The sequence below is a fragment of the Nicotiana tabacum genome, chromosome 11 (assembly GCF_000715075.1).
Source record: "Nicotiana tabacum cultivar K326 chromosome 11, ASM71507v2, whole genome shotgun sequence".
Lineage (NCBI taxonomy): Eukaryota > Viridiplantae > Streptophyta > Magnoliopsida > Solanales > Solanaceae > Nicotiana > Nicotiana tabacum.
Window position 1 is genome coordinate 149,243,694 of NC_134090.1, and position 18,363 is coordinate 149,262,056.

The 18,363-nt window shown below is 40.8% G+C and overlaps 1 protein-coding gene across 1 annotated transcript; it reads left to right on the forward strand.

Annotated features, from left to right (window-relative positions):
* Window positions 1-258: 258 nt before the first annotated feature.
* On the forward strand, window positions 259-561 carry LOC142166053 (uncharacterized). Its single transcript, XM_075224464.1, has one exon. The coding sequence runs from the start codon at window positions 259-261 to the stop codon at window positions 559-561; it is 303 nt and encodes a 100-aa protein (XP_075080565.1).
* Window positions 562-18,363: the final 17,802 nt, after the last annotated feature.

An 18,363-nucleotide genomic window follows, 5' to 3' on the forward strand; every position in this document is an offset into this window, starting at 1 on the left:
GGCGACTCAGTTGGTCTGGTCGATATAAAATCCTTCCACTATCTCTTGGCGGAACCCATAATCTGAAAGCGCGCGGGGTGAGCAGGTTTGGAGTGACTCACTGGGTTGTTTAATGTTATTTTTAAGACGAAAAAGATGCCAGAATAATGGAGGTGGAGCATGATGGTTCCGCTTTACAAGAACAAGGGTGATATAAAAAATTATAACAATTATAGGGGTATCAAGCTGTTGAGTCACACTATAAAGATTTGTGAGAGGATGGTAGAGGCCAGGGTGAGGAGGTGCGTGTCTATTTTTGAGAATCGGTTTGGATTCATGCTGGGGAGTTCGACTAAGGAAGTGACTCATGTTGTAAGGATATTAGTGGAGCAGTACAGGGAAAGGAAGAAGGACTTGCATATGGTGTTTATTGACCTTGAGAAAGCATACGATAAAGTCCCGAAGGAGGTTCTGTGGAGATGTTTGGAGGCTAGTAGCATTCCGGTAGCGTACAGTAGGATGATGAAGGATATGTATGATGGTGCTAAGACTCAGGTGAGGACTGTGGGTGGTGATTCATAGCATTTTCCTGTGGTGATGGGTTGCACCAGGGGTCAGCTCTTAGCCCATTTTTATTTGCCTTAGCAATGGATGTACTGTCGTGTCATATCTAAGGGGAGTGTCTTGGTGCATGCTATTTGCCGATGATATAGTATTTATTGATGAGACGCGAAGCGAAGTTAACGCAAGGTTAAAGGTTTGGAGACAGACCTTGGAGTCTAAAGGTTTCAAATTGAGTAGAACCAAAACGGAATACTTGGAGTGCAAATTCAATGATGGGACCCATGAAGCAGACATAGAGGTAAAGCTTGATGCTCAAGTTATCCCCAAGAGAGCGAGTTTTAAGTATCTTGGGTCTATTATCCAAGGTAATAGGGAGATTGACGAAGATATCGCACATCGCATCGGAGCAAGTTGGATGAAGTGGAGGCTCGCTTCCTATGTTTTATGTGACAAGAATGTACTGCCAAGACTTAAGGGTATGTTTTATAGAGTGGTGGTTTGACCGGCTATGTTGTATGGGGCTGAGTGTTGGCCAGTCAAGAACTCCCACGTGCAGAAGATAAAATTAGCAGAGAAGAGGATGTTGCGATGGATGTATGGGTGTACCAGGAGAGATAAGATCAAGAATGAAGTTATCTGAGACGGAGTGGGAGTAGCCTCTGTGGAGGAAAAGATGCGGGAATCGAGGATGAGATAGTTCGGACATGTTAAGAGAAGAAGCATTGATGCTCCTGTTAAGAGGCGTGAGAGGTTGGCCATGATGAGTTTGAGAAGAGGTTGAGGTAGGCCTAAGAAGTACTGGGGAGAGGTGATTAGACAAGATATGGCACTGATTCAGCTTACTGAGGACATAACCCTTGATAGGAGGGTGTGGAGGTCGAGGATTAAGGTAGAAGGTTAGTGGGTAGTTTTTAGTTGCTCACCGATAGTTTTAGTAGCACATATGTCCCTTTATAGATTTTTGTTACGTTATGTGGTTTTGTTCATCTCAGGTATTGTATTCTCTGTTGCTATTATTTGGTACTACTTATTCTTTATCTCTCCCTTTTTCTTTTCTCTTTCCTCTTTCTTTCTTTCTTGCTTTCCTCTTTTTCTTATTACCCTTCTTGAGTCGAGGGTCTATTGGAAACAACCTCTCTACCTGTTGGTAAGGGTAAGGTATGTGTACAGAATACCCTCCCCAAATCCCACCTGCTGGGAACATACTGGGTTTGTTGTGGTTGTAAAAAAACATAATAATACAAAGGAAAATTGAAATTTACCACTCAGTGTGTGGATTATGTAAACTTGGGGAGAAATTATGTCCCCGTTCCTCATTCGCCCGTGGAGATAAGTTTAGATCTGGCCAAACTCTTTCAAACAGAACTTGTTCGGATAAAACTCCTCCAAAAATACCACCCGATGATTGAGGTATCCCTATTCTACGGAACCTCAATATTGTGGATGTCTTTAGACTTGACGTACATTTCCAACATTTTTATCACAAGAAGTTCCTGGTGTTCATCCGAAGTCCTCAATTTTTTTTTTAGAGTTTCATCGTCTTCGATATTAAACTCAGCATAATAAGTAACGCCTTGCAGATTTACAAAATATGAATATCTTCCGATTACTTTAATACTAACCGAACGTTTCCTTACACTCAATTTTTATATAATAATGAAACCAATCTGTCGTACTACATTGTAAGTGGTAACTTAACAATACACTATGGAGAACAACTATAGCATACTGAGTAATTCTCCACAAAAACCTCACCTCCCCAATATAATGCCAACCTAAATTTTCGCTCTTCCGACATTATGACAAAATGCAGAAAAAATTAAGTAAACGAATATTTCGGAATGAGTAAAAAAAATAAAAAGGATGCAGAAGACTGGCCTATCCTTAATGGATTTTTAATGAAATAATGAAACTCCTTAAATAAGCAAAAAACTAATGCAGGGGGTACAATAATTGAGGGTATAGTGCATTCATTATATGTGCTATATATGTAGCTCGATAAATGCATCCGCTAATCACTCAAATTCAAATATAGTGCATGGGTTGCATGCGTTATACCTTAACGGACAAATGTGTCATTAAGGTATAGCGTATTCAACCCATGCGTTATATATAAATTAGTCATCTGTTGGTTTTTTCACCTATTTTGTGGTTTGAGTCCAAAAGGACCACACTTTGGTTCCGGACTCCGATAAATGCATAGAAAAGGCACTGGCTTTTTTTGCTAATGAAAAGGCTTTGCATTAAAAACTTAAGTAGAAGAGTACATTGTGGGGGTTGAACGCATGGTTACGGCCCTAATTACATCAAAATCTAAGTACTTGGAGAGGAAAAGAGGGGTATTTTCAAAAAGTAAAACATCGGTTCGGTTTTGATGATGTAGTTGTTTGCCAAAGTTTGCCAGAGTATTTGCCATGCCATTACCCTCCCTGAATGTGTGGTTGATGTTGGACACTTGTAGTTCAAGCAGCATTGACCTGCAAGCATGCAAAATAGGTGAGTATTTTCTGTTTCCTTGTGGTCAGAGTGTAATTAATACCTGTGAGTCGGTTTCCACTATCAATGGTTGATAATTGCGGGTAATAGCAATGCAAAGGCCATGAAAAAGTGCAAGGATTTTTGCATATAAGGTATCCGTATGATGTAAGTATTGTGTATAACTATGTAGTCATGCACCATTGGAGTCTCTAAACACTCCACCTAACCCTTGTCAAATTTATATTATTAAAGGCACCATCTATATTTAATTTAATGTGAGATGAAGGCGGTGATTCCCACTTAACAGGGACAATTATACGAGTTGTTGGTTTGGTGGGAGTGGTAGTGAGAAAAAGTTGTTCAATTACAAGGGTTATAATTAAAGACGGGTCGGTGGTTTTGAAAAAATGAGAGAAATAGTTGTGATTACGATTGAGCCATAAATGCCAAAGTATTATAGGAATGAGAATAGATGTGAGGAGAGTTAGTTCGGTGTTTATTTTTACTCGTGATGCGTTTGTGCAGTTTATGCGGATCCATGTGAGATAATTAGTTGTAGGTGGAGTCCGAAACCATAATGGCAACTTTTTGGACTCAAATTACGTTTCTACAGTTTTAAAAAAATAATTTACTTTTCTACCTAAAATGCAGTATTATACTGCGCTTTAGTTTAATGGAATTTGAGCCGTTAAAGTAAAGCGCAGTATAATACTGCATTTTACTAAAGTGCAATATTATACTGCGTTTTACTTCTTTTTTGGGCCCACCAATATGGGTTCTGCGGTTAACTGACATAACAATAATTCAAATATATAAAGCACTTTATAATACTGCATTTTACTAAAGCGCATTATTATACTGCATTTTACTTCTTTTTTGGGCCCACCAATAAGTGTTTTGTAGTTAATTGACATAACAATAATTCAAATATATAAAGCGCGGTATTATACTGCATTTTACATAAAAAATTCTGCACCCGAGCTAGGACTTGCCTTATTTAAGGGCGTTAGGATTTTATGAAAATCCATTCAAAACTTTCCTTCAAACTTTCGTTCATACTTCTCTTCTTGTTATCAAGCATTTTTTTATAATGTCTGAAGAGCCAAAAATAAGGGTTTCATTATATTGGGGGTGAGGTTGTAATGGAGAATAACCTTGTGAGGTATAGTTCACCTCCACAGTGTCATGTTAAATTACCACTTACAATGCAGTACGATAAATTGGTATCGTTGTTACGTAAAAAAATGAGTGTGAGGAAACGTTCGGTGAACCTTAAAGTAACCGGTAGATTTTCGTATTCTGTGACTTCGCAGGGGTTCGCTTATTATTCTGTGTTTAACATCGAAGATGATGAAACTCTTAGAGATTTTTTGCGGATTCCGGATGAATACATGGAATTTATTGTAATAAAATTATTGGAAATGTACGTCAAGGTTGAAGACGTTCCCAATAATGAGGGTGTGCATAGTAGGGATAACCCTTAGTCATCGGGTGGATATTCTGGAGTAGTTTTTGCCGGATAGATTCCTGATGAAAGAGCTTGCCTTGATTGAAACTTATCACCACCGGTGAATGAGCAGCAAGGAAATAATTTTTCGACTTTATATAATCCACAATACGACTGGTAAACTTCAATTTTTCTACGCTTTAGCGATGTTTATTTTATAGTTGAATTGGATTTGTATTAACACTCATATTTTTCATAAGGGGGTACCGTCCGGATTTAAATTTTACAAGTTATGACCCCGCTCCTAGTTGGAATATGTGTAGTTCTGGCGTGTTGGACCACGGTGGTCCATCCGGGAGTCATCACCAACAAGAAAATATCCATCATAGAACGTCAACACAGTACGACTTGTAAGTAAAGTGATATAGCTATATGTAAAGAATTTATCAAGTTGAGTAGCTTATCATTTTATTCTTTTTGTGGAGTGAAAATGAGCAACTTGATGTTCTTGACCTCACACAACTGCCCATAGACGATGTATTGACTCGTGATTTGGCAGATGCAAAGAGTCAGAAAGATGATAGTGATTATGATAACAATGCTGATGAGTCTGAAGATGACACACCCTTCCCTGATGAGGGTGATGATGAGGAGGAAGTGAATGTCAAACCTGAGCTGACGAGGGAGCATGCTCCTCCACATCCCGTCAGACCAAGAGTGTATGAGTCCCACGTGCCGTTTCATGAGTAGAATATTCCCTACCTTGATAATTTGCCAAGTATGACGGACGTGGATGCCCTCACAAGGGATGCTGACAAATTTCGATCAGCAATGTGAGATGAGTATAGACCAGCGGTGCTGGCAAAGGGCATGTATTTCCCCGATAAAGCTCGCCTAATTAAGGCTGTAAAAATCTACAGCGTAAGAGAGTGCCATGAGATGACGGTAAAGGAGTTAACTATGGAGTTATACAAGGCTGTATGCCATAGAGACTTTATGGGTTGTCACTGGATGTTGTGTGCTAGCAAGAAGAAATCAGGGTTGTGGAAAGTGGGTAAATATATTAGCACCCACAGATGTGAAAATGACACATTCAATAAGAATCACTTCAACTTGGATGTAGACTTGATTTCTCTTGTCTTGATTCCATACTTGGAAGTGTCCATTAAGTTCAAGATTAAAGAGTGTATTACAGCCGTCCACTAGGAGTATGGGTGTACTATAACCAAAAGAAAGGCATATCTCGGGCACAAACATGCTTTTGAAATTACTTATGGTGACTGGGATAAGTCATTTTCATTTCTACCCAGGTACATGGCCGTACTGCAACACTTTAACCCCGGGACTGTCATTGAATGTAGGCATGAGCGGAGTCCGTACAGACCCGAATATATTTTCAACTATGTCTTCTGGTCATTTAAACCATCAATTGATGGTTTTGTGCATTGTCGTTCGGCAATTTCCATAGACGGTACTCATGTCTATGGAAAGTATGATATTAGCTTTTCATCGGAGTTGCAGTAGATGCCAACTGACAAATATTTTCACTAGCTTTTGCCATTTGTGCCAATGAACGCGAAGAGACTTGGACGCTTTTTTTGAACCACTTGAAGCAGCATGTTGTCAAACAACATTCAGGTATTGTCTAATATCTAATCGACATGGTGGTATTTTAAGTTCTGTACGGTATTTGCCTGAATAGCAGGAACCCTATGCATACCACCGTTACTGTGTGAGGAACCTGAAGGCCAATTTCCAGAAGAAATATCACGACAAGGCCTTGCATGGTTTAATGTGGATAGCTGTAATTGAGCACCAGCAGTGCAAATTCACGAGGCGCATGGAAGCGATCCGGAAGTTAGATCCACGAGCCTATACTTGGTTGATGGGACATGAGCTTCACACGTGGACATTGTATGTTGATGGTGGCAGAAAATGGGGAGCCATGAATACAAATGTGTTGGAGTCATTCAACGGCTTGTTGAAGTCTGCACGTGGATTGCTTGTCACTGCCATGGTCCGGATGACATTCAAACAGATTGCGGAGAGGTTTGTTGAAAGGCATAGAGCTGCATCAGAATTGATGGACATGGATGTTCAATTTATGCCAATACTGATGAGAAGATTTGAGAAATATAGGAGGCGAGCACATTGATATTCATTTTTACAGTACGATCACGACCGGCGTGTTTTTGAAGGTTGTGTTCATGTAGGAATGGACCATCTACCACATGCCGTGCACACATGCCTTGAAGTGATTTCAACAAGTTGGTTTAGAGGCAACCAACTATATTGATAAGCAATACAGTTTTGCTGCATACGTAGACACATATAATGGGCAGTTGCAGCCATTGGGTGCTGAGCATTATTGGTCGCCGGAACCTTTTAAAATGATATGTAACAAGGACTATTTGCACAAGCTGCAAGTGCAAAAGAGAACGTGTATACGAAACCAAATGGATGTTGGTGATACTGTTTATACGCGTAAATGTGGCATATGCTCGCAAACAGGACATGACCATCGTAAATGTCCTTCAGTTGGTGTGGGTGGCGGTGGTAATCCTGGTGCAAGTTCGTCAAATGTACCCAACTATCAAGGATACACCTAGTGTTTTATTTTCGTAATGTTTTTTGTAATAAGTGTCTGTACTTGTGCATGTTGCAATATCTATCAAATAAAATTATGTTCCACAATCTTGTTACATCTTATTTTTTAACATGACCTTTTGAATTGGGATGATGATATGGTAGTCCAACATTCAACTTATTGGTGTTAGTAAAGAAGACCAATCTGAAGATATAAATTTCATAACATAATATTCAAAGAGATAAAAGCACAACAACCATAACTAAAGCAACATACATGAAAATAAAAGATAATAAAGGAAAAATCAAGGCATCGTTTATTATCCTTCTTAAAAATTTGCTTCTTGAAAAAGGAATTGAAGAAAATAACTAAAGCAACATACATGAAAATAAAAGATAATAAAGGAAAAATCAAGACATTGGTGTTTCATTTCAGTAAAAATTGAATATGTATAGCGCAGTACAATACTACTAGGCGGTCGCGACTAAACAATGACATGTACGTGTCATGTGTTTTCATTAGTTGGAAGACCAACTCAAGTGTATCTTTATGTTTCCCGTGTCATGTATTTTCATTAGTTGTACTGAATTTATGTTATGTTAGGTTTGCTATGTATGTGTTTTTGTTGTCTTGTTAAAATAAAATTATTGTTCAAATTGTGTTAAAATAAAATTGTTGTGAAAATAAAATTCTTGCCATTATTTACATAAAATGCAAAAAACAAAAATCAATGAGTCCCACAACATGTGTGCCTCAATGCAGCCGCTGGCTTGAGGCGCATCCCTTGTTGCCTGGGTATACTATCAGGATCATCGTCATCACATCGCCTCTTTATGTAAGGATAAGCAGCAACATGATCGTTAGTAGAGCTGGCAGGATCGGTAAAAGGGGTCATCGGTCTGTCAGCAACCTACAAAACAATTACTTATCTTAGCATATGAAAATGTATATTAGTAATGTACGTGTTAAGCCAAAAAATATTTTCTTACCATAGTCTCGTCGGGCTCCTAAATATAAGCATTCGTGGTGTCCTCATCATCACATAAAGTGGGCTCCGTGATGGGCTGGAACGAAGCCTTATTAAGAAAATTTAAAATTAATTTATGGCAAATCATTAAGGAAAAAAACAAATTAAAATTTAACAGTAATACAAACATACATGCGCCTGTGATAGATTCGCATCAACCGCCGGGGATGAGCCAAAACTCAACCTACGCCCATGATAACGCCCAACTATGCCTTTTAAAGGACAAAGCAGTCGCTGCAAATATAATCCGGTTTTAAGTCCGGAATCGAATCCTCAAGGAACTAACCTATCTATTATACTCTTCGGCAATGTTATTATCAACTCAATCAATCTCTAGATGCAAGATTTTTGATCATTAAAGAGTGGGTTTTTGTTTAACTACTTCAACTACTATTAAAAACAACAGTAAGCTAAAACAAAGATAATTCAATGGTAAAAAGGTCTAGGGCAGTGATTTTCCCAATTGCTAGTTTAGGTCTTGACTCTTCCGCTATAATTTCGCCGTAATACTCTATGATGATTAAGAGTTATGGGTTATCGTAATTGTCTCTCGATCAACTATAATAATTTACTAGAGCATTCTCTCGAACTACTCTAGCTGACAATAGTTATGCAACTCTAAATAATCCCACCAAAGTTTTGTTATCTCTAAACCCACTTTTAAGTTCAAGTAATGAATCTCTTCAATTACCCAAAAGTGGTGTTGCTCAACAGCTATCTAACCTAATATTCTTTCTCAAGCAATATAAGGTAATTAGACACGATTAATCAAGGGCCCATTCAATTAATCACCATACAAAACGTAGTTGAACAATCATATCATAAATCCGGCTCGATTATAACAACTTGAGTCAAAACTTCAACCAACAATTGGTTCCATCAACCCTAGATTAGTATTTAGCTACTCATAACAAAATAAGAGAAAACTACTAAATTGTTCATAATGTAAAATTGCAAGAATTAAAAGGAGATAGAAAAACTCTAATGTTTGGTTGATCTTCTCACTCTTGTTCTTGCCTCCAAAAGTAGTCTAAAATCAACTTACCACCATCTTGGGCGAGTTTCTAAAGCATATAAGGGTTTTACAAAAGTTTCTCTGATTTTAAACTTTGGTCCTCAAACTTTTTAGCAGTGTGAACAGTGCACCGTGGTCGACCTCGGTGAATGCTGACCTTTCTGCCTTACGTTGTTAATCTACCGCGGTTCACCGTGGTGCCACCGCGGTCGCGGTGGACTTCTTGCCCAGGCCATTTATGCTTCTTTGTGTTCAGGTACTTCTTGAGTGGGCGTTTTTCTTCACATTATCACCTCCAAAACACTCCATGTTTCTTCCTCTTATATAATGTTCCCTGCTAAACAAAACAACACTATTTAGAGCATTTTGTTGGCAATTTATCTATAAAACAACAACAAAGTATGGTCATATTAAGGTGTAAATATCAACTATATAGCCTACTATCAACACCCTACACTTAAATCATTTTTAGTCCTCGAGCAATCTACCACACTCCATCAAAATTCCTTCCCTAAGCTTTTCCCTTACAACTCACACCATGAACATTTTACAAAAGTTGTACCTAGTAGTGAACAACCTTTACCTTAAGAGTCAAACCTTTTATGCCATGCAACATCAGCACTTACTCAAACCACTCTATACAAGAGTCAAGACTTACCTTTCCTTCGTGAATCATATGCCCTCACATCACACAAGAGAGTAGTTCCACATATGATAATAATTAGAACAAGTAGGAACTAAGATAGACAAAATTCGCTCGCTCTAAAAAAAAATTCACATGCCACAAAGATGCACCATAAGCTTGCCCGTAGTATAATACTCTACTAATTGAGCTCACTCAGTTTAAGATCAATAGGACTTTATTTGGTTGTAATGTAGGCTAAGGGACGGGTAGGATATATTTAGATATAGTGACTAACCTTCCTAAGCACTTTTAATACAAGTACATTAGACTTAAAGATTATAGTTGTGCCAGCCAAATACTCTACCACATTTATTTAAAACATCCCCATTCATTAGGTGCAATTCAAATAATTGGGTAAGGTTCGCAATGTGGTTGCCAAAGAAATAAGCTTATAGGCTCAACGGGGTTAACTACGATGTATTGCATTCAGGTGGGTTTACTTTATGTGTCTGGCTCAATAAACAAATGCCTATATCACTTCTAAAACTGAAAGAAACTACTATTTCGCTTTGCAAACACACATGCCAAGTTCTAGGCATCAAATATGAACATGGAACACAATAAAACTCACACACACATGGAACATGACTCACTCCAGATTGGTTTATCAAAACATTCTCTTTTGAGTGTTCAAGTTAGACACAAACGTACAATTTTAAGGCACTCTAACAGGATTCAACGTATGAAGCTAGGCGTTATATTCTAGTATCTATTGTGCTCAAGTGTATCAACGCTAAGGGTTTTCCTTCAAATTTAGCTCGTAGCCCATTAGTCCTACTCTAAAAACTAAAAAGGACAAAAATAAATAAAAACTACCTATACCCGGTTCAAGCTAAACCCTTGGAAAAGAACCGTGGCCCAAAGAAATACTAAGGGGGAGTTACTACACTACCTAAAAATAAAAAAAATAAAAAACTTTTTGATCTTTTCTCTAGACTAACTTCCCTCAAGAAAATTGTCTAAAGGATCCGTCATCAGGAAGAGTCTCCATAATCCTTTTTTTTTCTCGACTTAGTCCCTCGAGAACCCCGCCGAAAGAGATCCGTCGTCGGGACAAGTCATGTACTATTTTAAATTTCCTAATGAACTATTACTCTAACATCAAAACAATCAAAGCAAGACAAAACAAACAAAATCAAACAGTCAATTGTTACAATTACAAACATACAATGAAGTATCCCCACCCCACACTTAAAACGAAGACATGTCCCCATGGCTTAAAAATTTAAAGAACAGTGAGGTTAAGGAACTTCCTTGAAGGCTCACTCATGATTGGAGACAGTGTCTGGGTTCACGTTGCATGCACGTCCCAGAGCTCTCAACCAGCCCAAGAATTTCTTCTCCGACTTCACTTGCCTCTCAGCCACCGCATCAACACGGGCACCCAAATCATTGACTGAGATACGCAACCCAGCCATATCCTGGTCCAAAGCTGTCATACGGGTGCTCCGGCGTGGCTATGATGGGCCTGCCATATCAACTCTCGGAGGAGGGGGAACCGCAGCTACCTCAGCATCATCATCATCCTCATTAGCTGAATCATCATCACAGTCATCAACATTCGGCTCTCGTCCAATTCCAGTTTTTTTCGCCCGGAACGGGGCTTTCAATGGCAATCTCCCATCAACCCGAGGGTCTTTTGGGACTCTAGCAATACGGCACAGCCGAGTGATCAGCGAAGGGAAGTAGTGGCCCTTGATTAGCTCAGGTGATCGGATGAACATCTCTTCATGGATGAGCCGGGCCACATCAAAATCACTGTAGGACATGAAATAGTGTATTGCCGACTCCCGTGGTAGATTAACATCTGTCGTGTTGCTGGATGGCAACAATCGACTGTTGACAACGGTGAGCCAACACTTAGCCTGCCAATTCAGACAGTGGGAGTTAAGTGTAATTCTGGGCATGATCCATAGGGGTTCTCCGTCCGGCACACAGATAGTATCAAGAAGAGTTTCCCACAAGAACCGTGCACCGCTAAAAGTATGATAATCATCAACTTCACCCCTGAACACTGGCAGCCTGTATACCCTACAAATAGTGTTGAGGGGTGCATTTACCGGGGTATTGCGCACCGTCACAACCCCATTCTCATGTTCTGGCAAGTTCGCATAGAACTCCCTTACTAGCTAAACATTAGCCTCCTCCGGTACCTCGAAGAAGATGTCCAGCTGACACCGCCTCAGCTCATTAAACATATTGGTGCATTCTACCTCCAAAGCAGGGCGATCAATGTGCACCTCATGTTATAAGTTCTTAGCTTCTTTCTGGTTATACCTATCCTCTGCTGCTTTGGATACAATCCGAGTGCTATCGAACTGAGGTGCGCCGGCTTGGCTCCTAGCTCGTGAGGAACCTCCCGGTCCACTAGTGGAGGGCCCGATGTTTCGTCTCTTTCTAGTTGAACTTATTGCACCTGTCAAACAACGAGATACCTATTAGTGAGTGTGAAAAATATGTGACTATGGATGGTTACTCAGTCTTCACCATAACCATGTCACAATAGCTCCTTATATCTCTATTGGGGCAATTTCCCAAACACCTTGTGGGCGGGGCATTATCCAAACACATTTAACCCTCATGAGTCTATCAAAACTCCTCCCAAATCAAGTATACAACTACACCAACACACCCCACACTTGTGTCATTCAATCACCCACCAACAAACACCATTCCAATCATTAATTACACAGCCCCTTCACCAAACATTCTCAAAAATGAAATTAAAATAGAAAAAAAAACAAGAAGAAGAAACTACCAAAAACAATATACTACAATTACAACACCATATCAACCTCAAACAATCATAACAACAACAAAATACAAAAGGAAAAGAGAAGGGAGGGTTAGAATCATACCTTATGGGAGGAAGGAGGAGAGGAATGTAGATAGGGGGTAGTGTGTGTGAAGGAGAAGAAAAAGAGGAGAGGAATTGGAGAAGTTAGGGTTTAGAGAGAGAGAGAGATGGAGAAATTTGGGGGAGGGGGATCGGGTAATGCAAAGTTAGGAGGGGGGTGGGTTTTAAAATTAAAAGAAGAAGAAAAGAGAAAATAGAAAAAAATGAAAAGAAAAAAAAATAAAAATACATGGTACCCCCGCGGTCGACCGTGGTCCACCACGGCCACGGTGGGTTTAAAAAATTGAGGCAGAATGTTTACGCCTCACCGCAGTTTACCACGGTCCACCGCGGTCGCGATGGGATAAAAAATTCGAGGCAGAATGCTTGCCGTCCACCGTGGTTCACCGCAGTCGCGGTGCTGGCGTTTTTTTTAAGTTACATGAACACACTAATCAACACACTCGTGGGTTGTCTCCCATGCAACGCCTGATTTAACACCGCGGCACGACGCAAGCATTTGATCATCACTCCTCATTCGCGTAGTGGGGCTCTCCCAAAGTGATTACCACTCTATCCCCTTTTTCTTAAGCCATTCCAAGGTAATGTTTCAACCTTTGCCCATTTACTGTGAACTTGTTTGTCCCATCTTCTAATTCAATCTCTACAGCTCCACTTAAGAACAATTGCACCACTCTGAAGGGTCCTGGCCATCGGGACTTTAACTTACCTGGGAACAATCTCAATCTCGAGTTGTATAACAACACTAGATCTCCGGGTTTGAAGTTTCGATCCAAGATGTGCTTATCATGCATTAATTTCATCCTTTCTTTGTATAATCTAGCACTCTCAAAGGCCTGGAACCTGAATTCCTCTAGCCCATGTAACTCAGTGATTCTGTTAGTACTTGTTTTCTCCATGTCTAAGTTTAACTGCCACAATGCCCAAAGTTCTTTATGCTCTAGCTCAACTGGGAGGTGGCATGCCTTGCCAAATACCAACTTGTACGGTGACATACCAATTGGGGTTTTGAAGGCTGTGCGGTACGCCCACAATGCATCATCCAACTTCTTTGCCTAGTCAGTCCTTGTTGCATTTACTGTTTTTGTGAGGACATTTTTAATCTCCCTGTTGGACACTTCAACTTGCCCGCTCGATTATGGGTGGTACGGGGTGGTAACTTTATGACGAACTCCATATTTTTCCAACAACCGTGCGAATGCTCTATTGCAGAAATGGGTTCCGCCATCGCTGAGTATAGCTCTTGGGGTACCAAAACGTGTGAATATGTTCTTCTTTAGAAAACCTAGTACCCCTTTAGCATAATTGGTTGGAAGAGCCACTGTTTCGACCCACTTGGAGACATAGTCAACTGCTACCAATATGTACTTGTTACCATACGAGCTGACGAATGACCCCATAAAGTCAATCCCCCACATGTCAAAAATCTCCACCTCTTGAATTGTGGTCATTGGCATCTCGTGTCTACGAGATATCTTGCCAGTTCTTTCGCATTTATCACAGCTTTTAACCCAAGCATGGGCATCCTTGAACAGAGTAGGCCAGTACAAGCTTGACTCCAACACCTTAGCTGCTGTCTGAATTCCTCCAAAGTGTCCACCATATGTTGAAGAATAGCAAGCCTGCAAAACAGAATGTTGATCTTTCTCGGGGATACACCGCCGAATTATGTTATCTACACATATTTTAAACAACACAGGTTCATCCCAATAATAATACCGACAATCACGAAAGAACTTTTTCTTTTGTATTGAGGAGAGTTCATAAGGTACAATACCACTTGCTAAATAATTAGCAATATCAGCATACCATGGTGCCTCCTCCATTGTCATTGCCAGTAACTGTTCATCCGGGAATGTCTCTGTTATATCCTCAACCTCTACCTTCTTTTCAGCTCCTTCCAACCATGAGAGATGGTCAGCTACTTGGTTCTCTGTCCCTTTTCTGTCACGTATCTCCAGATCGAATTCTTGCAACAGAAGAACCCAACGAATCAAGCGTGGCTTTGACTCCTTCTTTTCTACCAGGTACCTAATTGCTGCATGGTCAGTGTAAACAATAACCTTTGAGCCAATCAAGTATGACCTGAATTTGTCGAATGCAAAAACAACAACCAACATTTCCTTTTTCGTCACGGTGTAATTGAGTTGTGCACCGCTTCGTTCTGCTTGCATAGTAAATGGGGTGCATCAGTTTATCCTTTCGCTGCCCCAGGACTGCTCCTATGGCATAGTCACTTGCGTCGCACATGAGCTCAAATGGCTGCTCCCAGTTGGGTGCAACAATGATGGGTGCAGTCACTAATCGCTTCTTCAGCTCCTCAAATACCAACCTGTAGTCATTAGAAAACACAAAGGGGTTATCCTTTTCAAGGAGTTTGCATAATGGGTTAGCAATTTTGGAGAAATCTTGTATGAATCGTTTGTAAAACCCGGCGTGCCCAAGGAAACTTCTCACCGCCTTGACTGAAGTGGGCGGTGGTAGCTTTTCAATCACATCAACCTTAGCATGGTCGACCTCAATTCCTTTACTAGACACTCGATGCCCCAGGACTATCCCTTCCTGTACCATAAAATGGCACTTCTCCTAGTTCAACACTAAATTTGTCTCCACACATCTTTTGAGCACTCTTCTTAAGTTGTGAAGACAGTCCTCGAATGAATTTCCCACCACGGAGAAATCATCCATAAAGACCTCCATAATATCCTCCACCATGTCTGTGAAAATGGCTAACATGCACCGTTGAAATGTCGCTGGTGCATTGCAAAGCCCAAAAGGCATTCTCCGAAAGGCTAAGGTGCCATACGGACAAGTGAAAGATGTTTTCTCTCTATCTTCGGGGGCTATTGATATCTGATTGTACCCCGAATATCCATCCAAGAAATAGAAGTGCGATCGCCTGGCCAGCCTGTCCAACATTTGGTCAATAAAAGGCAAGGGGAAGTGGTCCTTCCAGGTGGATGTGTTCAATTTTCGGTAATCCATTCAAATTCTCCATCCCGTGACTATACGAGTTGAGATCAACTCATTGTTCTTATTTTGCACAATAGTCATTCCCCCTTTTTTCGGCACACATTGGACAGGGCTGACCCAATTGCTATCAGAGATGGGGAAGATGATTCTCGCATCTAACCATTTGATCATTTCCTTCTTTACTACCTCTTTCATGTTCGAGTTCATCCTTCATTGATGTTCTGTGGAAGGTTTGTACCCTTCTTCCAAGAGAATCTTGTGCATACAGAAGGCTGGGCTGATACCCTTTATGTCTGCCATGGTCCAGCCAATGGCAGTCTTACTTTCCTGCAGTACCTGTAAGAGCTGTTCTACCTGCACATCTAGCAAATCGGATGATATAATAACAAGAAAAGTAGAATCAGGGCCTAAGAAAACATACCTGAGGTGAGCTGGGAGCGGCTTCGGCTCCAGCTTGGGTGGTTCCTCTACTGATGGCTTTGCTGGAGGTGTAACCTTTTTTTCTAACTCAAGGGACTCGAACTGAGGTTCCCTTTTCCAGAATCCTTGGCCTTAAAGTGCCATGACCCACTCAGCTAACCCTTCACCATCCATCTCTTCTAAATTTGTCAGACATGCCTCCAATGGATCTTTAGCAGTCAAGGTCACATCATCTTTTTGCGGGATCACATCCACTGCCTCCACTAGAGAGCAATTAGCATATTCACTGGGTCTCTTCATAGATTGTTGAACATTGAATATGACTTCTTCATCGTTCAGTCTCATTTTTAATTCCCCAGTCTCACAATCTATCAGTGCTCTCCCAGTGGCCAAAATGGCCTACCTAAATTGATAAGTATCTCCTCATCTACCTGACAGTACAGAATAACAAAGTCTGTAGGGAACACGAACTTCCCAACTTGCACCAACACATCATCAAGAATCCCAGTAGGCCTTTTTATCGTGCGGTCAGCTAGCTGCAGCAACATTGAAGTCGGTCTAGCTCTGCCAATGCCCAGTTTGGTGTATACAGCCAGAGGCATCAAATTTATGCTGGCTCCCAAATCACATAATGCCTTTGCAAAGGCATAACTCCCAATCGTGCATGGAATAGTGAAGCTACTTGGGTCGGACATCTTTTGAGCCATTGGTCTGGTCACTACTGCGCTGCAGGTCTGCATCAGAGTCACTGTAGATAGGTCCTGAAAATCAAACTTCCATGACAATAGGTCTTTCATCATCTTCTCATAACCTGGCATCTCCCTCAAGGCATCCATCAAAGGAATATTCAACTGAATTTGACGCAGCATCTCCTTGAATTTCTTGTATTGATGTTCCTTCCTTTGTTTTACCAGTCTCTGAGGGAATGGTACATGTATCACCCTTTGTGCACTATTTGTTGTCTTCTCTCTATTGGGGTTCTGTGGCATAAAAGGCACCACCTGTTCTGCAGCTTGTTCATTTACCTTAGCCTTACCCTTTTCATCTTGACCCTGTTCAACCACCACTTCAGTCAGATTTGATGGTTCATCTACCTATAGTGGAATTGGAGTGGTTGGCGTAGTCTCTTTGCTGGCTTGTGCAACCTCCTGCTCTTTGTCTAAATCTCTCCTATTCCGGAGACTTACTACCATCAGCTGATTCGGGTTTTGCTCCTTGGGGTTAATATTTGTGTCCACTAGCAATGTTCATTGGGGGCGGTTGTTTAAAGCCATAGACAACTGGCCCAACTGAGTTTTAATATTCTTTATAGCTGAATCATGTACTGCCAACTTTTCTTGCATCTTACCATTTGTCCCAATGAGTTGCTGGAGCATCCCCCTGATCTCTACCATGTTGTTATCTTGTTACTGAGGAGGTGGTTGATATATCAGCTGTTGCTGGTTCTGCTGTGGGTAGCCCTATTGCCTCTGATGGTATGGTACCATTTGGCCTTGAACTTGCATGCCCCCAGGCTGAGGCATGTTGGGTCTGTATTGCTGATTTGGTGCCGGTCTCCACTGCTGTCCTCCTTGTCTCTGACCCCCAAAGTTGTTAACATAATTCATATCTTCCCTTGCCCCTTGATTTTCACCTTCTCCGCTCCATGAACACACATAAGACTGATTAACACAAGGTGTACACAGTCCTCTATTTGTTGTGTCAACAATATGCACCTGTTTGGTACCCATTTCATCTATCTTCTTTGTCAAAATACTCAACTGAGTCATGAGTGTGGCCATGTTCTCTACATGCGAATTATTTGGGTCAAGAGGAATTGAATGCACTATGGGTGCCAGTGTTGTACCTCTAGTCATCCATCCCGAATTCTGGGACATCTTGTCAAGAAGGACTTTGCACTCGGTGAATGTCTTACTCAAAAATGCACCTCCAGTTGAAGCATCCACATTGGCCTTTAGATTATCAGCTAACCCTATGTAGAACCTCTGGCCAAGCATCTGGTCTAGAATGCCATGGTGAGGACACTTCACCAGCATCCCTTTAAATCTTTCCCAAGTTTCCTGCAAGGTCTCAGTCGGCTGCTGCTTGTATTGCAATATTTTATCAATCTGCCTTGCAGTCTTGTTGGGCGGGTAGAACTTATTCAGGAACTGCTTTACTAATTCCTCCTAGATGACAATGGAATTGATTGGGAGCGAATTCACCCATGTCTGAGCTTCCCTAGTCACATAGAACAGGAACAGCAATAGCTTGATAGCTTCTGGGGTCACATTTGGCTGCCTTTGAGTCACACAAATTGACAAAAAAAAATTCAAATGTTGCTGAGGGTCT